Consider the following 25,584-nt stretch of genomic DNA (forward strand, 5'->3'; position numbering starts at 1 on the left):
TCAGGTTGGCATTGGAGGGAGGATTCCATGCATACCTTCGTCCAGAATCGGATCTCATATTATATGACCCCACAGCCCAAGGACTGTCATGTTTGCATTATCCTCAGACAAATAGCGGGGCAAAGAAAATGAATGGTGTATTGGAACAATATTTAAGATGTTTTATTATTTACCAACAGGACAATTGAACCGACCTGTTACCTTTTACTAAAGTAGCTTACAACAACTCTATACACAACAGCACTGGCTTCACCCCATTTCAGGTTGCCACAGGACAAGAATTCAACCCTATGCCAGAGCTACCAGCTAAGGAACCTGATATCCCTTCCCTTAAGGAGTGGGATAAACAATCTACAATCCACTTGGCCAGTGGTCAGACTAGCTCTTTAAGAAGCTAGAACAGCTTTTAAAGTTCTAGCTGACAAGAAGCGCTGTGAACCCAAACCAATCAAAGTGGGGGACCGCATATATCTATCCACAAAGTTTTTACAATCCTTACAACCATCTAAGAAACTGGGACCAAAATTCATTGGCTCATTCCCAATCACTAGAATTACTAATCCCATCACAGTAGAACTCCTCCTTCCTTAGGCAGGTTCATCCAGTGTTTCACTGCAGTCTACTCAAACCAGAAATCACTTCAAAGATCAGAACCCTTTGCCTATACACCCAACCTCATTATAGTGGAAAGAGAACGTTTTGAAATTAAAGATATCCTTATTCCCACACTCATCACGGCTCCACGGAATATTTAATGGCATGAAAACACCTACCACCCTCTCAGAATAAGTGGGTAGCCAAAAACCTTAAGGAAATTCCACCTGAAATACCCTCAAAAACCATCCTAAATTATAATGTGTTATATGTTTTATGTCTTTCCAGGTGGACTTTCCATTTTTCTGAGGAGGGCAATGTCAGATCTATGTATCTGTTATTCTTCGGTAGACAAAGAGGGAGGGGTGGATTTGATGCATTTTGTTCTTTCTCCTTTTTATGTCATGTCTTGCATTTTATATAACCTTTCACCCGATTTATAATCATTGCCTGGCACCTCAGAGGTCCGGAAAATCCTCACGTCTTGGAGAATACAAGGGGTGGGGGAGAGAAAGCCATGTGGTTTGAAACTCCAGAAGATGATCCTTGAGAATCCCTGCTTATCTGTTTTTCAGAGAGGCAGAGATCAAAAACATCTTCATATCTGCGGATTGGTGGGAATCCACATTAGGAGAGGTTCCTAAGTTCCTTTATCATGGATTGTATAGCCTGAGGGTCCCAGAGCCTGCTTTGAATATTGATTTGCTTTCACTCCTTTTCAATAAAAGATTCCTTTTGAAATACCAGGTTTTCAAGAGTCTACACTTTTTCGAAGGGGGGAGGTGAGGCAGGTCCTTACAGTTATCTTCCTATATCTCCAATTCTCTTTTCAACTTTCTTATTATATTTTCCCTGTTTTAATTCATCAGTTACTGTTATTTTCTTTGTTGTCTCCCCATCTTGTTTTATTCTCTGGTTCTTTCGGCTCAGTCTTTTCCTCCATTTTTATAGTTAGGTCCTCCCTTTCCTGGACGTTTTTGCTCATCATCCCTTGTATAGCATTTTCCATTTTTTTCTGTAATCTCCTTAAATACTTTCACCATAATGTCCTTTGTGTTTTGAAAAAGTAACACCATCTCCTTCAATGTTTCACATCTTTTTCTTAAAAAGCATCTTATTTTATTTTTCAGAAATTCAACTTTTGTTCAATAGTCCAAGAGCTATTTATTCAATCCTTAAGTTGCCCTTCAAGGAGTAAACTAATCACAATTCTTTATATCCCAAAGGTAAACTGTCAGTTCCATTTGAATAGACCCAGAGGTTATCAGAAGTCTTTCAGTGGTCCCTTTAATCTTGCTTATTTTTGTATTTAAATCTCCAGTAGTTTTGGGGTAGTTGGGAATAATCCAGTAAATATTTTCACATTTCTTCTCATAAGTATTCCCAAACGTGTAGTTTTTCCTTTTGCTAGCAAGTGGCATTCTCAACTTAAATTTATCTATTACCACTTGGCAATTGTGATTTTAGTTATAAATCAATTATAAAAGCAGAATAAGTTTTATAAGTAAATAATTCTAGCCTTCCCAGTACCGTGTCTTCCCAATTTAAGAGTCCAACTTTCTATACATTTCAAAATGTATTATTTTTCTCTCTTGTGTCTTCCCCTTCTAGTCTGGTATTTTCTCAGATTGCTTAGATGCCGCTTTAACAGATAATTGTGAGCAAATTGTTCCAAATTGTTCCTGTTCCCAAAGCAAAAAGAAACAAAGTTCCGGTCACTAGTTCATCACCAGTCTTAGTTGTTCCTCAGTTGTCCCAGCTTTGTGGCAGCCATCTTTAGGCTGTCTCTTCACCATGGCTGAGTGCAAGAAAGAACCCCAGGTCAGACAGGAGAGCTGCAAATCTCCTTGACTTCACAGGGCGCCTCTCTTTGCTTCACCATCCCTGCAAGATGGCTTTGGCTCTTTTCTGAGCCCACAAACAGGGAAAGTTCAGCACAGAGAATGCGGAGACCTGTTCCCTATGTCTGATATCACTGTGACGTCAACCGGAGGTCCAGACATAAAATTATATTTCTGTATCACCCCTGCAATCTACCCCAATCAGGCCCCCATATGCCAATCTCAGTGGGACCATTTAGTCACAAATTGTGCTGTACGTACAAATGCAAATGGGAGGAGGTAGTAAATGCCATCGTCCCCCCTATACAAACAGCAGCCCAAGTGACCACCCGACGACAACGCCGCAACCAGCAAGACTGACCCACAAGTGATCTAACCACAAAACCCAAAATCGAACTGTTAGCAGACCCCTGGTTCTGTGACAGCCAACATATCTTGACAAAAAGGGAAGACCTAGCGTGGAAAGGGACAAAACTCTACATCCCAGAGTCCCTATGCACCTTAATCCTCCAGAGGAGCCATGGTGTCAAATGGGCAAGCCACTTTGGGTTCCTAAAGACTTTACACTTAGCACAGAGGCAATTTTGGTGGCCCGGCATGAAGATGTGAACGGTTATGTGAAAAGTTGCACCATTTGTGCCACTGTGAAAAGCGACCAGGAAACCCCCCTGCAACCGGTGGCAGAGCAAACGAAGCTATGGGAGGAAATCACAATGGACTTTATAGTGGAGTTGCCAAAGAGCAGGGCGGGGGGTAACACTGTGATCTGGACTGTGATTGACTTATTCTCTAAGCAGGCACACTTCATACCCTGCAGTGGACTACCCTCAGCCCACCAGCTAGCCAAACTGTTGCTGAAGCACATCTACCACCTGCGTGGAATGCCATGGAGAATCATCTCAGACAGAGGGGTCCAGTTTATGGCTAAGTTCTGGAGGGAGTTCCTGCAGTCCATTGGGTCATCCCAGGGCGTTAGCTCAGCTTTTCATCTGGCTACCAATGGGGGGGGGAAGAATGTCTGAATGCCATGGTAGAGTAGAACCTGAGGTGTTATATGAACTATAAGCAGCTCAATTGGGCAGATCACCTGCTTTTTGCTGATAATGCTTTTTGCTGAACAATAATGCTGTTCACAGTAGCAAGGCACTAATTCCGTTCAAAGTAGTGAGTGGCATGAACTTTGTCCCAATGGCAGAATACCCAAGGAATCTCCCCCTCCTCAATCAGCTTGACAGACTGTCAACGTTAAAAACAGCATGAGAAAACATCAAGAAAGCACTAGCTAAAGCGGCACAGACTGCAAGAAGCAGGCAGACAAACACCAAGCCCCACAATGGCCATTCCAGCTAGGGGAAAAGATCTACCTTTCCACGAAATACTTGAGGTTAAAACTCCCCAGTAAAAAGCTGGGACCCATGTTCATGAGGCCATTCCCCATAGTGAAAGTTATCAACCCAGTCACAATGCAATTAAAACTGCACTAACTGCTAGGGAATATATACTCGATATTCCATAGCAGCCTCTTAAAAACTGTGTTTGGGTCAGTCCTGAGACCATGACCCCATGTGCCCCTGGACCCAGTGGTCATAGGTGCCCAAACCCATTATGAGGTGTAATGCATCCTCAACTGTAGGTGGCACAAGATACAGCTCCAATATCTAATCAAGTAGAAGGGCTACCCCTTATCAGAGGAGTTTTGGGTAAAGAGCAGAAATATCCAAGTTGACCATCTCATAGCTAAATTCCATGAAAACAATCCAACAAAGCCTGGGGGGTGTTGCACCCCTAAAATGTATACCTGTATTCAAACTGTTTTTGCTTGCAAAGGGAGCATTCAGGGAGTGAGGGCAACTGAAGATCAACTTGCGAAGCATTCCTGACTTGCTCTCAAGGTGCCATAGGCAGGGGGATGGGGAATCGAGCCTTGCACTTGCATCCAGGAACTTGCATTTCAGTCAAAAAAGCACATTCCAACTGGCAATGTCAAGGTCATCTCCAGGGTGACCCACAGTGACTGGAGGGAGTGACTTCTAAAACCCAGAAAATCGCTTCATTGGGGAATGTGACTGATGACACACCTTGGGGGAAGGGGAAACAGGGTCAGAGTCAAGGCGCGAATTAAGGTCAGAGTGGGATTCACTTGGTTCGTCTCGACATGAAGCTCCTAATAAATAACTGGATTTCTTTTGAAGCTTGGCTTGAGGTTCATGATTTAATTAGGGCATCAGTCGGAACCCTGACATAGGGGGGAAAAAACTAAGGAAATGAACCAGAGATTAATGCAGGCTAATAAAGAATTGGGGGAAACTGTAATTCAGTTGCGGATGGAGAAGGCTGAACATTTTCTGAGATTCCAGAATATTGAAGAAGAAAAAGAGGAAGAGGAATTGATGGCAAAGGCACTATGTTAGCGAAACAGGAGATGAGGGCTGAGTTCTAAACAAGAGATGTGGGCTGTGTTTAGAATACATACTAGTTATGCAAGAAAGAAGAAACTCCCAAGGAAGGTGCATATGAGATTCATGAAAAAAACCAGAGCAGACATTCTTTAAAAAGTAAGAGATTAACTGCTGAAATATAAAGGGAAAGAGATCATGGTTTTAAAACAGGTGCCCAGAAAAGTAAGAGATCTACGGAAGCAATACCAATTCCAAAGTGATAAAGGAACATATAGATCTAAAACCAAAAATATTTCTGTTTGGTATCACACCAGAAAAATATAATAAGAGACTATGTACTATGTAATACTACATGTGTTAACAGTGGCTAGAATTGTATTTGCACAACATCAGAAAAGTGTGGAGATCCCTACAGAAGAGAAGATAATTTAAAAAAAATCTAGAATGTGCAAAAATGGATAGACTAATACTTGAAATAAAAGAAAATTTATTTATTTATTTATTTATTTATTTATTTATTTATTTATTTATTTATTTATTTATTTATTTATTTATTTATTTATTTATTTATTTATTTATTTATTTATTTATTTGTCTTGTATGCCGCCCACTCCCGGAGGACTCCGGGCGGCTCACAAAAGACAAGGGAAAGGGGGGAATGAGACAAAGACAACATATTAAAAACAAAACCAACATTCACAATTTCTGTGGAGGTAGATGCTTCTCAGCTCCCCCCAGCCTGCTGGAACAGGTGGCTTTGCGGAAGGCCGGGAGGGTAGTAAGGATCTGAATCTCAACAAGGAGCTCGTTCCAGAGGGCCGGAGCTGCAACAGAGAAGGCCCTCCCCCGGGGAGTCGCCAGCTGACATTGGCTGGCAGATGGAATCCAGAGGAGACCCAACCTGTGCGATCTAATTGGTCTGAGAGAGGTAATCGGCAGGAGGCGGTCTCTGGACATGGAATATTTCAAAATATGGGATTCTTTTTATCAACTAGTTTGTTTTATCAACTAACAAACTAAGTAACAAGCCCCTTGTCTTGGCGAAAGGGCCTTCATAGTTCAATGAAGCTATGAGTTATGCCGTGCAGGACCACCTAAGATGGACAGGTCATAGCAGAGAGTTCTGACAAAATGTGATCCACTGGAGAAGGAAATGGCAACCCTCTCCAGTATCTTTGCCATTACCAAAAGGCAAAAGGATATGATGCTGGACAATGAGCCCCTAAGGTTGGAAGATGTCCAATATGCTATTGGGGAAGAGCAGAGGGTACTAGTAGTGCCAGAAAGAGTGAAGCGACTAGGCCAAAACCGAAAGGATGCTCAGTTGTGGATGTATCTGGTGGTGAAAGGAAAGTCCAATGCTGTAAAGATCTATACTCCATAGGAACCTGGAATGTAAGATCCATGAATCAAGGCAAGCTGGACGTGGTCAAACAAGAGATAACAAGATTGAGCATCGACATCTTAGGAATCAGTGAACTAAAATGGAGAGGAATGGGTGAATTTAATTCAGACGACCATCAGATATACTACTGCAAGCAAGAATCCCTCAAAAGAAATGGAGTAGCCTTCATAGTCAATAAAAGAGTAGGAAAAGCAATGCTGGGATACAATCCCAAAAATGATAGAATGATCTCAGTTCGAATCCAAGGCAAACCATTCAACATCACAGTAGTCCAAGTCTTTGCCCCAACCACTGATGCTGAAGAGGATAAACCTGACCAAAAGCCCAACACTTTATAGAATCAACACCAAAAAATGATGTCCTTATTATCATGGGGAATTGGAATGCTAAAGTAGGAAGCCAAAAGATAACTGGAATAACAGGCAAGTTTGGCCTTGGAGTACAACATGAAGCAGGGCACAGGCTGATAGAATTTTGTCAAGAGACAACTCTTTTCCAACAACCCAAGAGACGACTCTATACATGGACATCAACAGGTGGTCAACACAGAAATCAGATTGACTGTGTGCTCTGTAACCAAAGATGGAGAAACTCTATACCTATGATGGTGAACTATGGCACACATGCAACAGGTGGCACTCGGAGCAATTTGTCCAGGTACGTGAAGTGTTGCCTGTCAGGTTCACTTCGGCTTTCGGTTTTGGCCATTTTTCACCCTCTGGAGGCTTCTTTGAAGCCTCTGGAGGCGAAAAACGACCCAAAGCGCAAACCGGAAGTTTGGGAACAAGTTTGGGTTGGTTTATGCTTCGAAAGAGCCAAGGAGGAAGAGTGCAGAAAGGGGAAGTTGCCTCTTGAAAAAACACCTTTGGGACAACTATGATCTGCTGAGAACTTCCATAGTCACCTAACAAGAAAACACTGAATAAATTGGAAAAACAGTTTCAGCAACTTATTACTATGAATTAATAAATGTCTTCATTGCTGGGAAAGTCTCTATTCATTAAGTTAGATAACTCACTCACTGATGTAACGAAATGAAGGGAAAATATCATTTCAATATGCATAAAAAATTCTGAGAAGTGGTTTATTTATATTGAACATGTCCCCTACCTAGGGAAGCATATGATCCTGGAGGTAGACCAGCAGTTGCTAAGTGACCAGTTCCTGATGGCTGACTGATAGCATGACGTGCCTTTGCCCCAGCGGCAGCATTAACATCAATGTCACTGCAAGACCTCTGCAGTGTTCCTAAGGTCGGATCTGCTTTGCTGCCACTTGAAACTGAAAGAAAACAGAAAACTGCATATCAATATTCCCACCTCATTTGGTACTTTAAAAAGTCCTAAAGAGATTTGCCTAAGTTACTTCTAAAATTTCTGCCTGGTCTTGTACATTGAGCAAATTACCTCTATTAGCCATACTTGCAGAACTGGAGGTGGACCATTTTGAAGAAAAGGGACGACTGAAAGAAAAGCAAAACAATAGTTTTTGTAATGTAAATTATTTAACATTTCATGTTCTCTTCAATACTCTTAAACTTGTATAAAACTCTCATCAGGAAACTTTTTTGCATGAAAAATCTTGGAACATTTTCCTGAGCAACTCAATTCAGTGTCACTATTTCACAAAACCTTCTATAGACTTTCACATAATTCTAATATAGAATGCACACTGAAAGATAGGTACTATCTAAATAAGGCAGTGAGGATATATTACATTAAACTACATTTTTATCTGCAATAATATGTGGAAATAGCCTTGGAAGGCAGGAGTAAGAGCTGCAGACTAGGCAAAAGTCAGATAAGAGGTAGCTGAGCCTTCGGAAGGACTGTAGATAAATGATTCAGAAGAGACTCTTCCTAATTTCTTTTGGATTGTAAAGGTAAAGGGTGAGAAATGTACTTTCAGATTTACAATAATCTTTTAAGGCAATCTGTTAATGAAATAATAAAGTTAGAGCTGTTACCTCTGGGTGCGCCTCTTGCAAGAGAGACAATACCTATAGTTACTTATTCAGCAGGTGGAAATAAGTTCAAGAAAAAGGCCCTAATCTGACGCGGACTGTATATAGATCTTGTGGGCAGAAATATTTTCTTTAGACTGACACTTACTTTAGACTTTCTTGTGAGCTGGAAGATGACCTGTCTGATTGTGGAAGTGATGCAATGCTACCAGAATTCTTTAAGTAAGTCTGGAGACTTCTTTGATAGGATGGTTCAAGACTATTATACAGAACTTCTGCCTCACCAGGAAAATGATTTCTTAGGCCTAGATAAGTCCTAAAAGAAACCACATAAAATAAAATTTCTTTATTAGAGAAAGGAAAATATTTCTGGAAACAGAAACAATCTTCCAACACTAGTAAAAAAAAATTCTAACATTTTAAAAACTCTCAACTTCACAAAGCTCGGAGTCCAACATAGCTAGAATGGAACTATTAACATATTATTATGTATGCTCCCTGGAGTTATTGTATGTTAGTGGGTGGTCACATACATCTATTTATTTTTGTTTATTAAATAAATTTATGTGACCATCCAACTAGCACACAATCACTCCAGGCGCCATACAACATTAAAAATCAACAATATCGTATGAACCCCAGAACTCCTCTCCTAAATTTGTGGGTTATTCTTTTCTGCTAAAAAGTATCAATACTTTCCAAATTACTGTACTTAAATCAAATTTTGAATTAATCTTACTTTCGTGCCTCCACTCTTGCCTCAGCATCAGCATCATGAATGCCCTTCTTGATAGTTTCAACCAGAACAGCTGCATGCCTGTAAGAGAAAACCAGAAATAAATATTACTTCTAATTTATCTTAACTTTAACAGAGGAGTTGCTGTTTCTTGAAAAAACTAGATAATGAATTCAAAAAAGTTCTGAGAAGAGAGTAGCACCTGACCAGCTTTACCCAGATCCAGATGCCAATTGGCTCCCTGCTTTTGGGCAACATTGGGAAAAGCCTAGTGAATAGCTATAATAAAATCTTAGGGTCAAGATATGTCTACTCTCAGTTCTGCAGGAAATCTGAAAAAGAAATTTAGAAGTTCTTAGTTTACACAGGGATGAGGATTAGGGATTGAAATTCTAGCAAGATAGCAATTCTGCAACATATCATAGGAGATAGCATTTATGATAATATGTTTCTGATAGAGATAATGGGAGAATGGCGAAAGTTCCGGTAAGATCTTGGTTAAAACAAAAGAAAGATAAGGCAATGATCCCAACTATTAGGGATGAAAGAGATGAAATTCATAACACTTTAATGGATATAAATTGTCATTTTTAAAATTTGATTCAGACTTATATAGTATTCAAGATAATGTATTGAATGAAGATATTTAGTGTTTTAAAAAGTATAATTAAGCTACCTCAAGTAGATTATAAAAACTTGTATTTGTTCCACTCTCTGAAGTAGAAATTAAACAAATAATTTTAAAAAGGGAAAGTAGTAAAATACCAGAATTAGATGGAATCCCTATTGAGATATTAATTATTAATTAATGAGGGTGGCTATCTTAGAAAGGAAAAGAAAAAGAAAGATTAACCAGAAAAAAATGTGATCTTGAAGGATTAATGTGATCTTGAGTCAGCTAGGGAAGGAATAGTATGTAGATATAGGTGTGCAAAAATACTCTTCCAGGAAATATTCTTTGCCTATCACTCACAAAACTTAGAACTGTACTTAACTGCTACCATTCAAAAATAAAATTGAATTTCTATAAATATGTTTCTCTTTAGAAGAGAGGATTTCAGTTACAGATCTAATGTTTTGAATGCAAAAAGCAATTTTAGCACTATATTTGACTGAGACGATCATTATCACAAATATGATTTCATAATTTAATAAAAGATGCTGTTAAAATTAGGAGTGCCTTGGAGTTGGCCAGTTATAACAAATTTGAAATGATAATGACACTATCAAACAACAGCTGCCTATTCCAGGTCCTTGGGAAGAATTTGATAGGTGTATAAAAATGCCAAATCTATTCTAAATATCTAGTTGACTGTGAAATCAATCATAGTAATAATTTACAACTGCGCTGATACCTCTGTCAATAATACTGAACAAGTCAGGCCATGGCTACTAAATATCAAAAACATATTCCAAGTTATCCCACTTCCTTTTATATGGATGAGCTGAAACTATAGAAAAACACAACCTAAAATAGAATCACTGCTCAACCGTTTCCAAATATACAGTCAAGATATCACAATGGAGTCTGGATTAGACAAATGTGCCACCTCACTGATAAAGAGAAAAAATAGTGAAAACTGAAGGAATCAAGTTGCCCTATGGAAATAACCTCAAGAGTCTGGATGCAAACTATCACTACAAATAGCAATAGCAACAGCACTTAGACTTATATACCGCTTCACAGGCCTTTACAGCCCTCTCTAAATACCTGGGCATCCTTCAAGCTAACAATATCAAGTACACCAAATAGATTAGAAGTGAATGCATTATGTGAGTGAAGAAGAACTTAATATCTGAACTCAATGGCATAAATACGATCACTGCAATTAACATCTGGGCAATCCCAGTAGTTGGACACACAGCTGGAATGGTGGACTAGACTAAAACAGAACTAAAAGTCCTAGATAGGAAGATAAAAAAAATACTTAAAATGAATCATGCCCTTCATGTCCACAGCAATATTGGTCGACTTTACTTACCAAGAAAAATAAGTGAGCATGGAATGTTGCAAGAACACCAGATAGCTGAAGAAAAAAAAAAGGCATTGGGAGAATATCTCCGGGACATTGAAGAAGATACACTGAAACTACTATACAGTGAAGGCTTACGGAGTACTCTAGAGAGGCCAACCTGCCTACTAGAACGATAAAATGAAGAACAGAAAAGAGAGATGGCAGGGAAAAATATTTCATTGCCAGTACATTAAAAGTGAGCATTAGAAATAACGAAAAGTGTGAACAATCCACTGAAGCTAATACATAAAAATAGCATGCAAAGTAGATAATAACAAGACCTGACACTAGGTAGAGCAGGAAAGTTGAAAAAAAAACTGAGGTCGCATAAGACCAAGCCTTAAAGCAAATGTGTACAAAGTCAAATTGAGACAGCAATATAGACAGCAAATACCGCTTCTGCAAAGGAGCTGAAGAAACAGTGGACCACCTAGTCAGCTGCTGTAAGCAGACTGCACAGAATGACTATAAACAACAGCATGACAAAGTAGCAACAATGGTACATTAGAAGACGTACAAGAAATACCATTTGCCTTTAAGCAAGAAGTATATCCTAGGCAAAAAAAAGTCTGGATAGTAGACATAGAAATACCTGGAGACAGCAGATAGAAAAGAAAGAACTGGAGAAAATCACAAAGTACAAAACTTGTAAATAGAAGTAGAGCAACTAAAACAAAACTTTTGGAGCATTGCTTGAACAGCTTCAGCATTAACAAAATCACCATCAGTTAATTGTAAATGGCAGCTTTACTTGGAATAGCTTACAACCTATGACAACACTTTTAACACCATCAAATAACAACGTTTGTCTATTTCAGATCCTTTAGAAGGATTAGATAGATGGATAAAAATGCCAAATCTAATCTAAACTGACTGTGTGACAACTGCAATAATAAATTAACATTACCAAACAACATCTTTCTATCCCAGTTCCTTGGGAAGGACTCAACAGGTGGAATCTTAATTCATTCTAAACCTCTGGCTGACTGTGCTGAGAGAGCAGGCTGAACCAGAGTAGGCCTCAACCCTGAACCAAACTAGGGTCTCATGATATTAAGCTTTAGCTGTTCATATATAGAAATTGCAAACGTTCGCTTTTAGGAAGTCTGCACATAAGAGCTGCTGTAGCAAAAGTCTCTATTTTAATATATCTGCTGGCTTGACTGTAAAAACTGTCTGAAAGGACATAATTTACTTCCTCAAATGTATGCTATGTTGGCTATTAGCTGACTATGTATTATTACTTCCTGTAGACATGATTTTACTGTAATTCAAGGGCATATCTTGGGGGTGTATCCAAAATCTAGCAGGTGGCTTAGCTAAAAGCTAAGGACTATAAAAAGGAATTTCCTGATGTCATTCGGGGTTCAGACCTTTGTCTCTCAGACCTGCGCAATAAACTATTCCTTCCCTGAAGAGCTGGCTTGCGTGTCCTGTTTTTTTCTACAACAGTTTTTGGCGACTCCTTTGCCAGGATGCTAAGCGAGGCGATGTTTCGCTGAGGGCAGCCTGACCCCTTGAACCCGTGCAACGAAACATCATTATATCACAAAATACAAAGACTTGCAAATAGAAGTAGAATGACTGTGGAAAAAGAAAATAAGTTAGTACTAATAGAAATGGATGTCTTGGGTGCAATTCCAAAACATATGGAGTACCACTCAAACACCATCAACAATAACCAAGTCATTAGTCAATTGCAAAAGCTCACATTCTGTGATAAAAATGCCAAATCCAATCTAAATATCTGGCTGTGTGATCAACAAAAAATATATATAAACTATTTCTTTCTTTTTACAGGAGGTATAAAAAATACAACCAGTACAAAAACATTTTATGACTTCAATGAACCTGCATAAAGATGGTAACTAAATTAATCTAAAAGGTACAAAGATTAATAGGAAAGTATAAATTATATAGAAAACTGCTAAATGCACTCCAGTAACATATCAAATATTACTTCTTTTCCTGTTAGCAGTACAACTCAAATTGACATATTTGGGGCAATATCTGTTCCAAAACATTTCAGACATATTTAATTATTTAATTAAAACTACACAGAGAAAGTCCCAAAGGTGCTATTTCAAGAGGCAACTGGACTTTTTTTTTTTTTTTTTAATAATTTTCATTTCTCATCCAAAAAGCTTCTTCAGCTGTGGCTGGATGGTGGGTAATAGAAGGATTTATACTTTTTGCAGACAGCTGGTCCACTGTAGTCTTTTAGAGAGTTGTTGAGGCTACCTGGAGGTTTATCTATGTCATCACGGTAATCAAAGTACTGCAAATGGATGTGGAGCCTCTTGGAACTATGGAAAGGACTGTGCTGTAGACTAGAGATAGATGACGTCATATCCTTCCCCCTCTGTTGAGAGGTCTGTTCAATTTTGACCAGTGACATGCGGTGCGGTTTATGCCTGGTGAGGCTCAGCTGGGCATCCTTTTGCGAAGCAGGACAGCGTTTGGCCTCGGCGGTGGGGGGGGGGAATTTGCATCGCGGGAGCCACCAAGCGCCCGGGTCTGCAGCAAAGGCGCTTGGCGGCTCCCACGATGCAAAGTGCCCCGCCGCCCCCGCCCACCCGCTGACCCGGCCTGCGGCCGCTGCTTCTCCAAGCTCCGCCGCTGGAAGTCTCGGATCACCTCTGGGGGAAAGCTGAGTGAGAAGCGGAGCGAAGCTTCTCCGTGGCCTCCCGGCGCTGCGCAGAGGCTCTTGCAGGAGCGCATACCAGCGGCCCGGAGCGGCCCCGCATGCGCTCCTGCAAGAGCCTCTGCGCAGCGCCGGGAGGCTGCGGAGAAGCTTCGCTCTGCTTCTCACTCAGCCTTCCCCCAGAGGCGATCCAAGACTTCCAGTGGCGGAGCTTGGAGAAGCAGTGGCCGCAGGCCGGGTCAGCGGGTGGGCGGTGGGGCACTTTGCATCGTGGGAGCCGCTAAGCGCCCAGGTCTGCAGTAAAGGCGCTTGGCGGCTCCCGCGATGCAAAGTGCCCGTCTCCACAAGAAAGAAGCGAGGGCTTCTCCCGCCTGGCTCTTGTAAGGAAACCCCCGGCTAAGCGTTTTGTGGCTGGCTAAAATGCACGGACATTTCCAGCCACCCACAGGGGGACTAGGAGGGAAGGAGTCGCTCCTCGGGAGTCTATCTAGCCAGCAGCCCCAGGAGACACCCCCCGCCCCCCAGAGAAGAATTGGGGCCACCAAAGCTCCCACACCCACCCACCTTTGGGATGCAAGAGACAGCAAGGCTTGCAGCGAAAGGAATCTGGACCCTGGGAAGGTTGGGGAGGGGTGAAGAGCGAGCCTCCTCCTTCTCCCCCACTCCTCTCCTCTGAAGCGCGCCCTCCAAAATAACCCGCCCAACGTAAGCGTGCTCAAGAAGACATGATTACCTCCACGCAACCTATTAGATCTCACCGATTAGGCCTCCTCCGAGTTCCATCCGCCGGTCAATGCCGACTGGCAACCACGCGGAGGAGAGCCTTCTCGGTGGCAGCTCCAACCCTATGGAACGATCTCCCCGTGGAGATTCGTACCCTCACCACCCTCCAGACCTTCCGCACAGCCCTCAAAACCTGGCTATCCCGTCAGGCCTGGGACTAAGATTGTAACCCGCCCGAATGGTATGAATGTTGTGTTTTTTTTAATTTGTATTGTTCTATATGTCTAAAGTTTGTTTTTCCCCCCTCCCCTCTTGAGTTGTGAGCCGCCCTGAGTCCCCCCAGGGAAAAGGGCGGCATATAAATTTAATAAAATACAAAATACAAATACAATGATTCGCTGCTTGCAGATCAGGAGGCGGGAGAATTAGTGCCTCTTTTCCATCTGAACTTCTTTGCCTTTTAACTCTTTCTTAACTTTTAGAAGGCGAAAAATTCCTTATGGAAAGGAGGCCCCGAGTTCTCTCGCCTCCTGCTTTGGTTAACACTAAGCAGACACCAAGCCACTGTGACCTGGAATCTGGTAGGAACTATCTTGGCTTTAATTATTTAAAAAAAAATATTTAAATTTCTTTTCCTTTCCTGAGGAGAGTGGTGAGGCTCCGCCTCCCTTGCCTCTAGTGACTGCACATCCCTGATTTTGACCTAGATGGCCTCTTTGACCCCTCTTTCAAACCAGTGGGCTTCTGTCTAAAATCTGGACTTTACTGTCTTCAAAAGAGTAGCCTTTGTCTTTTAAATGCAGATGGACTGCTGAATCTTGTCCTGATGGGTTTGTTCTCCTATGTTGTGCATGTGTAAAGTATATGACATAGTTGTTTTGCTTCGCCAATGTACAGATCTATACATGGCTAACTGCATTGTACTACATATACCACATTGCTCAGTTTGTGACTGGGTATTTTATCCTTGGGGTGGACAAGCTTGAAAAAAACTGCAGAAAGTCCAGTTGCCTCTTAAAAAACACCTTTGGTCCATGACCTGGACTGAGAATCTCGATAGAACATTTACACAGAGAAAGCTCATATACTGCTTTTGCAAATACTCTTTCATTAAACTTTTTCAAATACTTCAACAATATGAACAATTCTCTCTCTCTCTCCCTCTCTCTCTCTCCCTCCCCCCCCTCTCTCACACACACACGCATAGACAGCCTCTCAAGTCCAGATCACATTATGTTTTGAGAAAAGATTCATAGTTTTTCTGAAACAAAGAAAACATTTTTGTATTTTAAAAATACAGGAGAAAATAAATAACAATTTTTCTGAATTAAAAAAGAGGCAGAAATCATACCTTTCCAAAGAATGGGTTTGCCATTCTTGCAACAATAGGTCTAGAAATTCAAAAGAGCGCCTAGAAAATATAAAGTTTAAAGTCAATTCTAAATTTATCTGAATTAGTTACAGAAGGTAAAGATTTTAACATATTAAAAAGTCTTTAATTACTAGAAGTCCAGAAATTTGACAAACAATTATACTGAATTTAGGAGGAGGCATGATGCTTTTATCCCTTGTGTTAACCGTGGTTGTATCGTTATACATTTCTTTGAAGTAGATATGGATGATCCATACAATTCAACATGTAATCATTAAAAAATGATATTTGTTATTAGGATCAGCAAAGACGTGTCATGTGACATTGTGCTTTAGAACCGCATCACTTAGCAATGGAAATTCTGGTCCCAATTACTGTTGTAACTTGATAACTAACTGTCAGCAAAGTCCTATATCCAAATTCAGAAAAATATCCCTCCTAGATGTAACTATATTTTATGGCAAAAGTCATTCTTAATATTGATTTCCATTTATTAATTTTTGAAATTTATGCCTATTAATTTTCCTTAAAATGCACTTCATGTCAGATTATGGGGGAAGGGGTCGACCATTCTTGCCTAAAAATGTAACATTTTGAAAGCAAACTGTATATACAAGCAGTATGCAAGGTCATCAGTTTTTTTTGCTAGACTTATAATTTTTAGTGTTTTAAGATTTATAGGGCATCCATGTTTTCTCATGCTGACATTGTGAGACTTAACCATAAGTAAGTACTTATCAGATTATAGCTTTGATACTGATATATTTCATATTACACTGCTACAGAGTTTAAAATTGTTATTAAATATATTCATATTTTTCTAATGTAGGTTAATATAATATTCAAACGTTAAAATTCAAAAGTCTCACCTCCTTACTGCAACAGATTTTGAGGTACAGTTGCTGGTTATTAAAGGTATGAGTCTTGGCACATGTGTATGCTGAAAAGAAATATATATATATATATATATATATACACACACATATATATGTAATTAGTGTCACAACCCCTGGTATGCCCAAATATGGAAGGAATCCTACTGTTTCCATTCTCTGTCTATCGGCTCGTCACAAGAGACCATCCAGACAGAAACCCAATATTTTTACTGTTGCCTTTGTTACATTTGTGTTGTATTTGTGCTGATAAATAAATAAAGGGAGACTAGTATAGATCTATTTCAAGCTATTTAGCTCTCATCAGCTAGCCATACCCTTACTGGGATTCGAACCTGGGCTGTATTACACATTAGGCAGATGTGTTCACCACTAAGCCACAAGGTTCTCCTCTTTTATCAGCTGAGCCAGGGAAATAGGTATGAAATTAGTGTCACAACCCCTGGTATGCCCAAATATGGGAGGAATCTTACTGTGTCCATTCTCTGTCTATCGGCTCGTCACAAGAGATCATCCAGACAGAAACCCAATATTTTTACTGTTGCCTTTGTTACATTTGTGTTGTATTTGTGCTGATAAATAAATAAAGGGAGACTAGTATAGATCTATTTCAAGCTATTTAGCTCTCATCAGCTAGCCATACCCTTACTGGGATTCGAACCTGGGCTGTATTACACATTAGGCAGATGTGTTCACCACTAAGCCACAAGGTTCTCCTCCTTTATCAGCTGAGCCAGGGAAATAGGTATGTAATTAGTGTCACAACCATTGGTATACCCAAATATGGGAGGAAGCCTACTGTTTCCATTCTCTGTCTATCCGCTCGTCACAAGAGACCATCCAGACAGAAACCCAATATTTTTACTGTTGCCTTTGTTACATTTGTGTTGTATTTGTGCTGATAAATAAATAAAGGGAGACTAGTAAGCCACAAGGTTCTCCTCCTTTATCAGCTGAGTAAAATACAGTAAAAATATTGGGTTTCTGTCTGGATGGTCTCTTGTGACGAGCCGATAGACAGAGAATGGAAACAGTAGGCTTCCTCCCATATTTGGGCATACCAGGGGTTGTGACACTAATTACATACCTATTTCCCTGGCTCAGCTGATAAAGAAGGGGAACCTTGTGGCTTAGTGGTTAACACATCTGCCTAATATGTAATGCAGCCCAGGTTTGAATCCCAGTAAGGGTATGGCTAGCTGATGAGAGCTAAATGGCTTGAAATAGATCTATACTAGTCTCCCTTTATTTATTTATCAGCACAAATACAACACAAATGTAACAAAGGCAACAGTAAAAATATTGGGTTTCTGTCTGGATGATCTCTTGTGACGAGCCGATAGACAGAGAATGGAAACAGTAGACTTCCTCCCATATTTGGGCATACCAGGGGTTGTGACACTAATTACATACCTATTTCCCTGGCTCAGCTGATAAAGGAGGAGAACCTTGTGGCTTAGTGGTTAACACATCTGCCTAATGTGTAATACAGCCCAGGTTCGAATCCCAGTAAGGGTATGGCTAGCTGATGAGAGCTAAATAGCTTGAAATAGATCTATACTAGTCTCCCTTTATTTATTTATCAGCACAAATACAACACAAATGTAACAAAGGCAACAGTAAAAATATTGGGTTTCTGTCTGGATGGTCTCTTATGACGAGCCGATAGACAGAGAATGGAAACAGTAGGCTTCCTCCCATATTTGGGCATGCCAGGGGTTGTGACACTAATTACATACCTATTTCCCTGGCTCAGCTGATAAAGGAGGAGAACCTTGTGGCTTAGTGGTTAACACATCTGCCTAATATGTATTACAGCCCAGGTTTGAATCCCAGTAAGGTTATGGCTAGCTGATGAGAGCTAAATAGCTTGAAATAGATCTATACTAGTCTCCCTTTATTTATTTATAAGCACAAATACAACATATATATATATATATATACACACACACACATATACATACACACATACACATACACACACATATATACACACACACACACAAATACACACTACACACACACATACATATACCTGAAATTTATGAATGGATTCAACAGAAATAATGTTAATCAATTAATCTCTGTACAATATACCCATTTCTGAGTGTCTCACAAACATACTTCATTTGCAATTTAGCTAGAATGTGGTGTTTACAGGTTTTAAGGCTTGGATAGATACATTTCAATCTGTTTTAATTCAGATATTAAAAACAGCTCTTTAAATTTTTATCTTTAAAAGTATATACAATCTTCTCTCAAAGAAGGACTTCAAATGAGCATGTCCAATTTTTAATCCAAGTAAAATAAATTAATAAACCAGTTAAGTTTCAGATCATGATATTTAAATTATATAGTCGTATATAAAATGTTATCCTATTACATTTGTACCACATTCAATGTATATAAATAGAGGGCATTCTGACTGAAATATTGCAGAACATTAAGAATCAAAAATCCTATATTGTTTATATTTATTGATTGATCTAATTAGCAAATGTTTTTCAAATGCAACATTTTAAAAATCTCAATCCCCATTCTCATAGTTTTCAGAACTAGCAGAACTGCTATTAATATTTAGGTGATATTTTTCTCTTTTAATTAGTTTTATATAAAGTAAAACATATATGATACATAAAGATATATAAACTATAGTGAGTGGTACAACTATGTTATTAATAAAGCTGAAAATATTCTAGCCCTTCTTAACCACTTTATACTATTTTATTCAAGATGATGCCCAATGCATCTGGTGGAACAACATCATAATTGCTTCTCAGCACACAGCTTTTAAAATAAGCAAATAAAAGTACAATACACAATACAAATGATCAAGTATAGATCAGTACATTTCTAGACTTTTATCACTGCTATAAATAATCGGCACTCTGCAAACCTTCCAAAAGTGACCTGTTTTTCACAAAAACAGGCCCGTTTTTTTTAAAGGGCATGAATAGCCTTGGGTGGGGGGAGCTCCTGGAGGGGGTGAGGGGGCGAAAAATGAGTAAAAAACAGTTTTTCACAAAAATGGGCCCCTTTTTTGTCAAAAAAATTGCAGGCATAGCCTTATGGAGGCTTATAGAGTGCTGCTGGGGGCTGGGGGGGGTCAAAAAGGGTCATTTTTGCTCATTTCTGCCCTCCCCAGCCCCCAGAAGCTCTCTGAAAGACTCCATAAGGGTATGCACGGCCATTTTAGTGAAGGGGCAGAGTTTTGGGAGGCAGAAATGCTGTATTCAGTGTATAAGACACACCCAGAGTTTCAGCCTCTTTTTTGAGGAAAAAAGGTGTATCTTATACTCCGAAAAATACAGTATATAATCACCATTTACAACCTTCCAGATTAGTTCCTCTAGAAATTCAATGGGGAAGTTGGCAGAGAAAGTTGCAAATCACTGGGATGTCTACCTCACCTGCACACCTCTCCCAACACCTTAGTGGTTGCATCAGCCACTTGTGTATTTCCTTGCACTATCTCCAACCCATATGGTACCTTTTGCACACCTTTGAGGACCCTCTGTGATCTACCTGATCTCATGCATTCTATCCCCAACTTACATCATGCATCTTACACACTACTGGGCAGCCTCCCAACCTATGGCTCTCATACATCCCCCATGCACCTTCTCCAACTCATGCTGCACCATTTGCACACTTTTGCCGACCAGCAGCAGCCATCCTAAGCCCCACTGCACTTATACTGAATCTTCCTGTCCATCTGTGCACTCCCTTGCTCCGTCTCCCATCTGGCAGCAGGTTCTCCCTTATCTACCTGCTTGCTTGCTTGCTTGCTTGCTTGCTTGCTTGCTTGCTTGCTTGCTTGCTTGCTTGCTTGCTTGCTTGCTTGCTTGCTTGCTTGCTTGCTTGCAAGGTATCTGGGCTTGCAGCTTCCTGCTAGCCTTCCCACTGTCTCTAGTTGTTGGAAGCTGGCATGAAGTTGTGAGGAATGAGCAACAGCAATAGCACTTTGACTTATATACCATTTGCAAGTGTTTTACAACTACCCTTAAGTGGTTTAGAGTCAGCATATTGTCCCCAACAATCTGGGTCCTCATTTTACTGACCTTAGAAGGATGAAAGGCTGAGCCTACCTTATGCTGGTGAAACTGCTGGCAGACAGCAGAAGTAGCGTGCAGTACTGCCTTCAACAAACCACCACGATTCAGGGGAAAATTCAATGGGGATACTCTGGCTCTTTCCTTGACTCTGCTAGTCCACCTAGAGTGTTATGGCCATGTCTACCCATTCCACAGAGCCATGGTGGATACCATTGCCAGGGGGATAGAGAGAGAAGCAAAGGAATGGCTAGCAGCCCTCCATAAGAGGAGAGCCCACCAACTGCAAGACATCGGCGAAAAGCTTCAAGAGCTAGAAGTCAGATTTGAGGAGGTGGAGGAGGATCCATACGCAGAGGATGAACTTTGAAACCTAAAGCAAAGGGGGTGACCCATTAAGGAACACATCTGTAAATTTAGAAGAGTCATGGGGACTCTTTGCCAGGATGACTATTGGTTCACTTTTTCAGAATGAGCCTGGACAAGCAAATTGCCAGGTAACTACCTACCAGGACATTCCAAACTGACTCTCTGAGTGGTTCCGAATGGCCATAAAAGTTGACTGCGGATTGTGCACAAACGACATGCGGAAGAATCGGATACCAATGAGAGAGACCAACCAGAGCAGAGACCATCTGGCCGACAAGAGATCTCAGCAACACAGCCAGCCCTAATATCCCACAAAGCCAGTTGAAATGCTAGAGATGTCGAGGGATGGGAGATGATGATCCAATGGCGAATGAACCAATCAGACCTTTGTTCTCCTATATGCCTCACAGCCCCAAAGACAGGGACCCAGGGCACTGTTCAAGCTCTAATAGACTCAGGCTGCACTAGATGCCTGATTAACTTAGCCATGATCCTAAAACCAGGGATTAGAGTCAAAGTACAAGCAGTCCTAGGCTGGCAACTCCCTTGTATCTGCAGACAACTACAACATTTCCTAGGATTCAGAAACTTTTACAGGCAAATCATCCCTTCCTTCGTGAAGATTGCCAAACCTACAACAGATCTCCTCAAGACGGAAAGCCCCGGGGCAAAGCCCCACCCGGGAAACCCCCTGCAGTGGGATCTAAACTGCAAAAAGGCATTCAAAACACTAAAAAGATTTTTTGCAAAAGAACCGGTGCTCTAGCATCTGCACCCCAAAAAACTCTTCATCATCAAGCAGATGCCAGCGACGTGGCAGTGGAAGCAGTGCTATGATAAAAAAAATAGTCAAGGAAAATTACTGCTCTGTGCCCGACATGAATCCCCAGCAACTGGGATTTTTCCTCCCACACGTACTGACCTACATGTAGCAGTATGGGAGGGATATCCCTACAGAAGGCACCAAAGTCAGGGTTGTCACTCTGGCTCTAGAAGGATCTGCTCAGCCACCTGCTTCCATTGTGGGAAGAAAGGTCACCGTGCAAATGAGTGCTGTGTGAGAATGTCCACCCAAAAGGGAGAGAAGCACCGCGTTCCAAAGATAGCACACTGAAGACCCATGCAGTCGTTGACTTCTCACCAAAATCAATTATGGTTCAAGGAACTCCGACCACTCTGGTGGAGGAACCAAGATAGTTGTAGAGCAACTAGAAAGACCCTTTGGTGAGTGGGGTTGTCGAACCCTTTACAACCCCCATAGAACTGTTAATTCTGGTAACAGGGGGACTTAAAGCATTGCTAGATTCGGGGTGCACGAGAAACCTAATAAGCCCGCCTCTGGTCAGGGAACTGGGCATTCCATTAAGGCCACTAAAAACCCCAGTCTCATTCTGCCAATTTGATGGGCCCATTAAAGGGGGTGCCCTGGCCACATATATGCCACTGAACCACTCAAAATAACAATGATAAATCACTCCAAAACCATTGCTTTCATTGTGACACCAGGGATGGACTGGGCCCTAGTTCTGGTGCTAACCTGGTTAAAGAAGTGGAATCCAAAAGGGAACTGGACAGAGGGGACCCTCCAATTCCCTAATGATGAATTAATTCGGAACGAGGAACCCCATCAGACTGAAATATCACAGAGTGAGGAGGTAGCTGTGGTGAATGGACCCCAATTGGGCGTCCCAGGAAACACCGAGATTTGATGAATGTTTAAACAAAGCGGACTCAGATGAACTCCCACCCCCATAGGTCTATGGATTGTGCCATCAAGATTTTACTGGGGGCCAAACTACCTAAGTGAAAACTTTGCAGTATGACTCCCTGGGAACTGGATGAATTGCGGCAGTTCATAGACAAAATCCTTGAGCGTGGGTTCATTGAACCGCTAACACCCAAGGTGGCCACCCCCATTCTATTCTGGGAGAAGGACAGTGTCAACTCTCCATGTTGTCATGGGGACAGAATTAGTGGGAGTGCCTTCCATGCATACTGTCGGGATCTCAGATTACTGCTGCTGGGTTGGGAGGGGTGTATCTATTGGATAACATGATTTATGACACAGACTGAGGAGAGGGAAGGAACAGGGGTAAAGTTCAGAAGCAAATAAAATAAAGCAAAGATTTGACCGCGAATAAATCTTGCTTAATGAAGCTATTAATAAATCACTGGTTTTTGCATTAAAACATTGGCTCGATTATTATGAATCAATTACGGCATCGTCAGGAAACTTGACAGACAGTCAAATATTGCTTTTAAATATCGGTGGTGCCTGGAGGGAACTCAGAAGACCATGGCAAAAGGCCAACTATCCAAAGAGAGCCTGATTACAATCTGAGTGTAGTCTGACTTCAGACATCAAAGCCAAGATGGGCGAAGCAAGAGGAGATGAGTATTCAACCTCTAAAACAGCTAAAGCTGAGCCCCCACCCCATCCCTATGCCCAGAAAAAGGGAAAGGCCCTGAGCGAGCTAGGAAGAGTGGAGGAGGTGCTGGACTGGAATCAATCCAGGGCCCCAAAGCCCCCGATGGAGCCCTTGGGAAGTTCCATAGAGCAATGGAGAGAGGAATTTGACTGGGCCACTCTCTGTGAAGAAAGGCCATTATGCAGGCCAAAAGAGAGAGGAGGAGCAGTGGATCCTCTTGAGGTGAAGAGGAGCACATGGGAATGCAGCCCCCCTTCTCCACCCATTAGAAGGAAAATGAAACCAGTGTCTCTTCCATGTAGCAGGCAGGCTGCCCAGGGCAATCTCCCCCCACCCTCCCAACTAGAACTGAGGGGTGTCTTCAGACATATCATATGTAAGCATACAGAGGCTGACAGTAGGAAGGAAGGGCAGTGCTGATTGAACCACCCCGGTTCAGAGGAAAGTTTGATGGGGACTCAGACCAGTTAACCCTATTTCTTGACTTAGCTGAGATCCACCTGGAATGCTATGGACATCTCTACTCATCCCCCAGAGCCATAATGAATACTATTGCAGAAGAACTAGAGGGACAAAACAAGAGAATGGCTAGCAGCCCTCCACAAGAGTAGAGCCTCCCAACTGCAAGGCGTAGATGACTTCCTTTGACTGATAGAGGTCAGATTTGAGGAGATGGAGGAGGACTTACATGAGGAAGATGAGCTCAGCAACCTAAAGCAGAAGGGCCACCCCATCAAAGAGCACATCCGCAAATTCAGGAGAGTCATTTGAAGGTTACCCCCTTTACCAGAGTGACTGTTAGTATATCTTTCAAAACAAGTCTGGACCAGCGGATTGTCCAAATAACTGCCTAACACAACATCCCAAACCGACTCTCTGAATGGTTTCAAGTAGCAATAAAAGTTGATAGCGGATTGTGCGCTAACAACATGAGAAAGCACCGAACACGAAAGAGAGGTCAACTCAACCTGAAAAAGCTGGGCTGACGGGGACCCACAGCAACATAGTGGGCCCCAAAACCAATCCCCCCCTCGAAGTCCACTGAAATGCTATAGATGCAGAGGGGTGGGCCAGATGGCATCTGAATGCACAGCCCCAACCCCGATACCAAGGCCACAGCCACCACCCAGGACACGACTGGAACGGGGCCATAAACAGACCACCAATGCATCCCGGAAGGCCCTCCAGGCTGCAGAGATTCCTCCCCACCCAGACAAAGGGGCAACCTCAGGCAACAACAACCAGTCACCAGAAGGTGATGACAGTGATGACAAGGGCGAAAACGACCGAATGGTGAGAGGACCAATTCACTTTTCCTTTTTCAATGTGCCTCACAGCCCCAAAAACAGGAAGCCAGGGGAATTTTCAAGCCCCAATAGACTCAGGCTGCACTAGATGCTTGATCAACTTGACCACAGTCCTGAAACTGGGGATCAGACCAAAAAGACTGTCCCACCCAATCCGGTTCAAACAGATCAATGGGTCCCTAGTGGGGGGAGCCTATGCCACCCACCTGACTGAACCAGTGAGACTAGAGCTAGTGGATCACTGGGAAATAATTCAATTCATAATAGCCCCAAAATGACAGATACGGTCATACTGGGACTCTCCTGGCTAGACAAGTGGGTGGCAAGGGGGTACCCACAGACTTAGGATGGAAAAGGGGCCCCAACCCCTTTCCACGCCAGCAAACGGAAACACCACCGAAGCAGGGAACCCCCCCAAAAGAGCCCAACAGAACATCTGGAAGCCACATCTGACAAAATCCCAGAGACCGAACAGATCCCAGGGGAAAATCAGGACCTTGCAGAAGTAATCAGCGAGACCAAGTGCAACATTCCGCCCCCTCCCCACCGTGAAGCAAATTGCACCATCAAAATCATCCCTGGGGCAAAACTACCCAAACCCAAACTGTATGCCATGACACCCCAGGAAATGCAAGAAATGTGCAAATACATAGACAAAAACCTAGCACGAGGTTCATCGAGCAAGCCACGGTTTGTGGCGCCAGTCCTCTTTAAAGAAAAAAAAGACAGAACTGTGAGACTGTGTGTGGACTTTAGAGGAATTAATGCAGTGTGAATACACAAAATATATCTACTCCCCCTCATGAAGGACATGCTATCTCACCTAGCCAAGGGAAAAGTCT

At 41.7% G+C, this 25,584-nt stretch overlaps 1 protein-coding gene across 9 annotated transcripts in view; it reads right to left on the bottom strand.

Annotated features, from left to right (window-relative positions):
- Window positions 1–25,584, bottom strand: part of CLASP2 (cytoplasmic linker associated protein 2) — a 345,278-nt gene that overhangs the window by 130,084 nt on the left and 189,610 nt on the right. For all 9 annotated transcript variants that reach the window (XM_087713011.1, XM_087713007.1, XM_087713006.1 and 6 more), the window contains 6 exons: window positions 16,562–16,632; window positions 15,672–15,731; window positions 8,942–9,019; window positions 8,351–8,518; window positions 7,646–7,701; window positions 7,350–7,520 (listed from right to left, as the gene is read on the bottom strand). In XM_087713011.1, coding sequence (XP_087569137.1) covers window positions 7,350–7,520; window positions 7,646–7,701; window positions 8,351–8,518; window positions 8,942–9,019; window positions 15,672–15,731; window positions 16,562–16,632 — 604 coding nt within the window. The remainder of the gene's footprint in view (window positions 1–7,349; window positions 7,521–7,645; window positions 7,702–8,350; window positions 8,519–8,941; window positions 9,020–15,671; window positions 15,732–16,561; window positions 16,633–25,584) is intronic.

Source organism: Thamnophis sirtalis, unplaced genomic scaffold, assembly GCF_051295495.1.
Source record: "Thamnophis sirtalis isolate CommonGarterSnake01/CBP01778 unplaced genomic scaffold, rThaSir2_p1.2 scaffold_4, whole genome shotgun sequence".
Taxonomy (NCBI): Eukaryota; Metazoa; Chordata; class Lepidosauria; order Squamata; family Natricidae; genus Thamnophis; species Thamnophis sirtalis.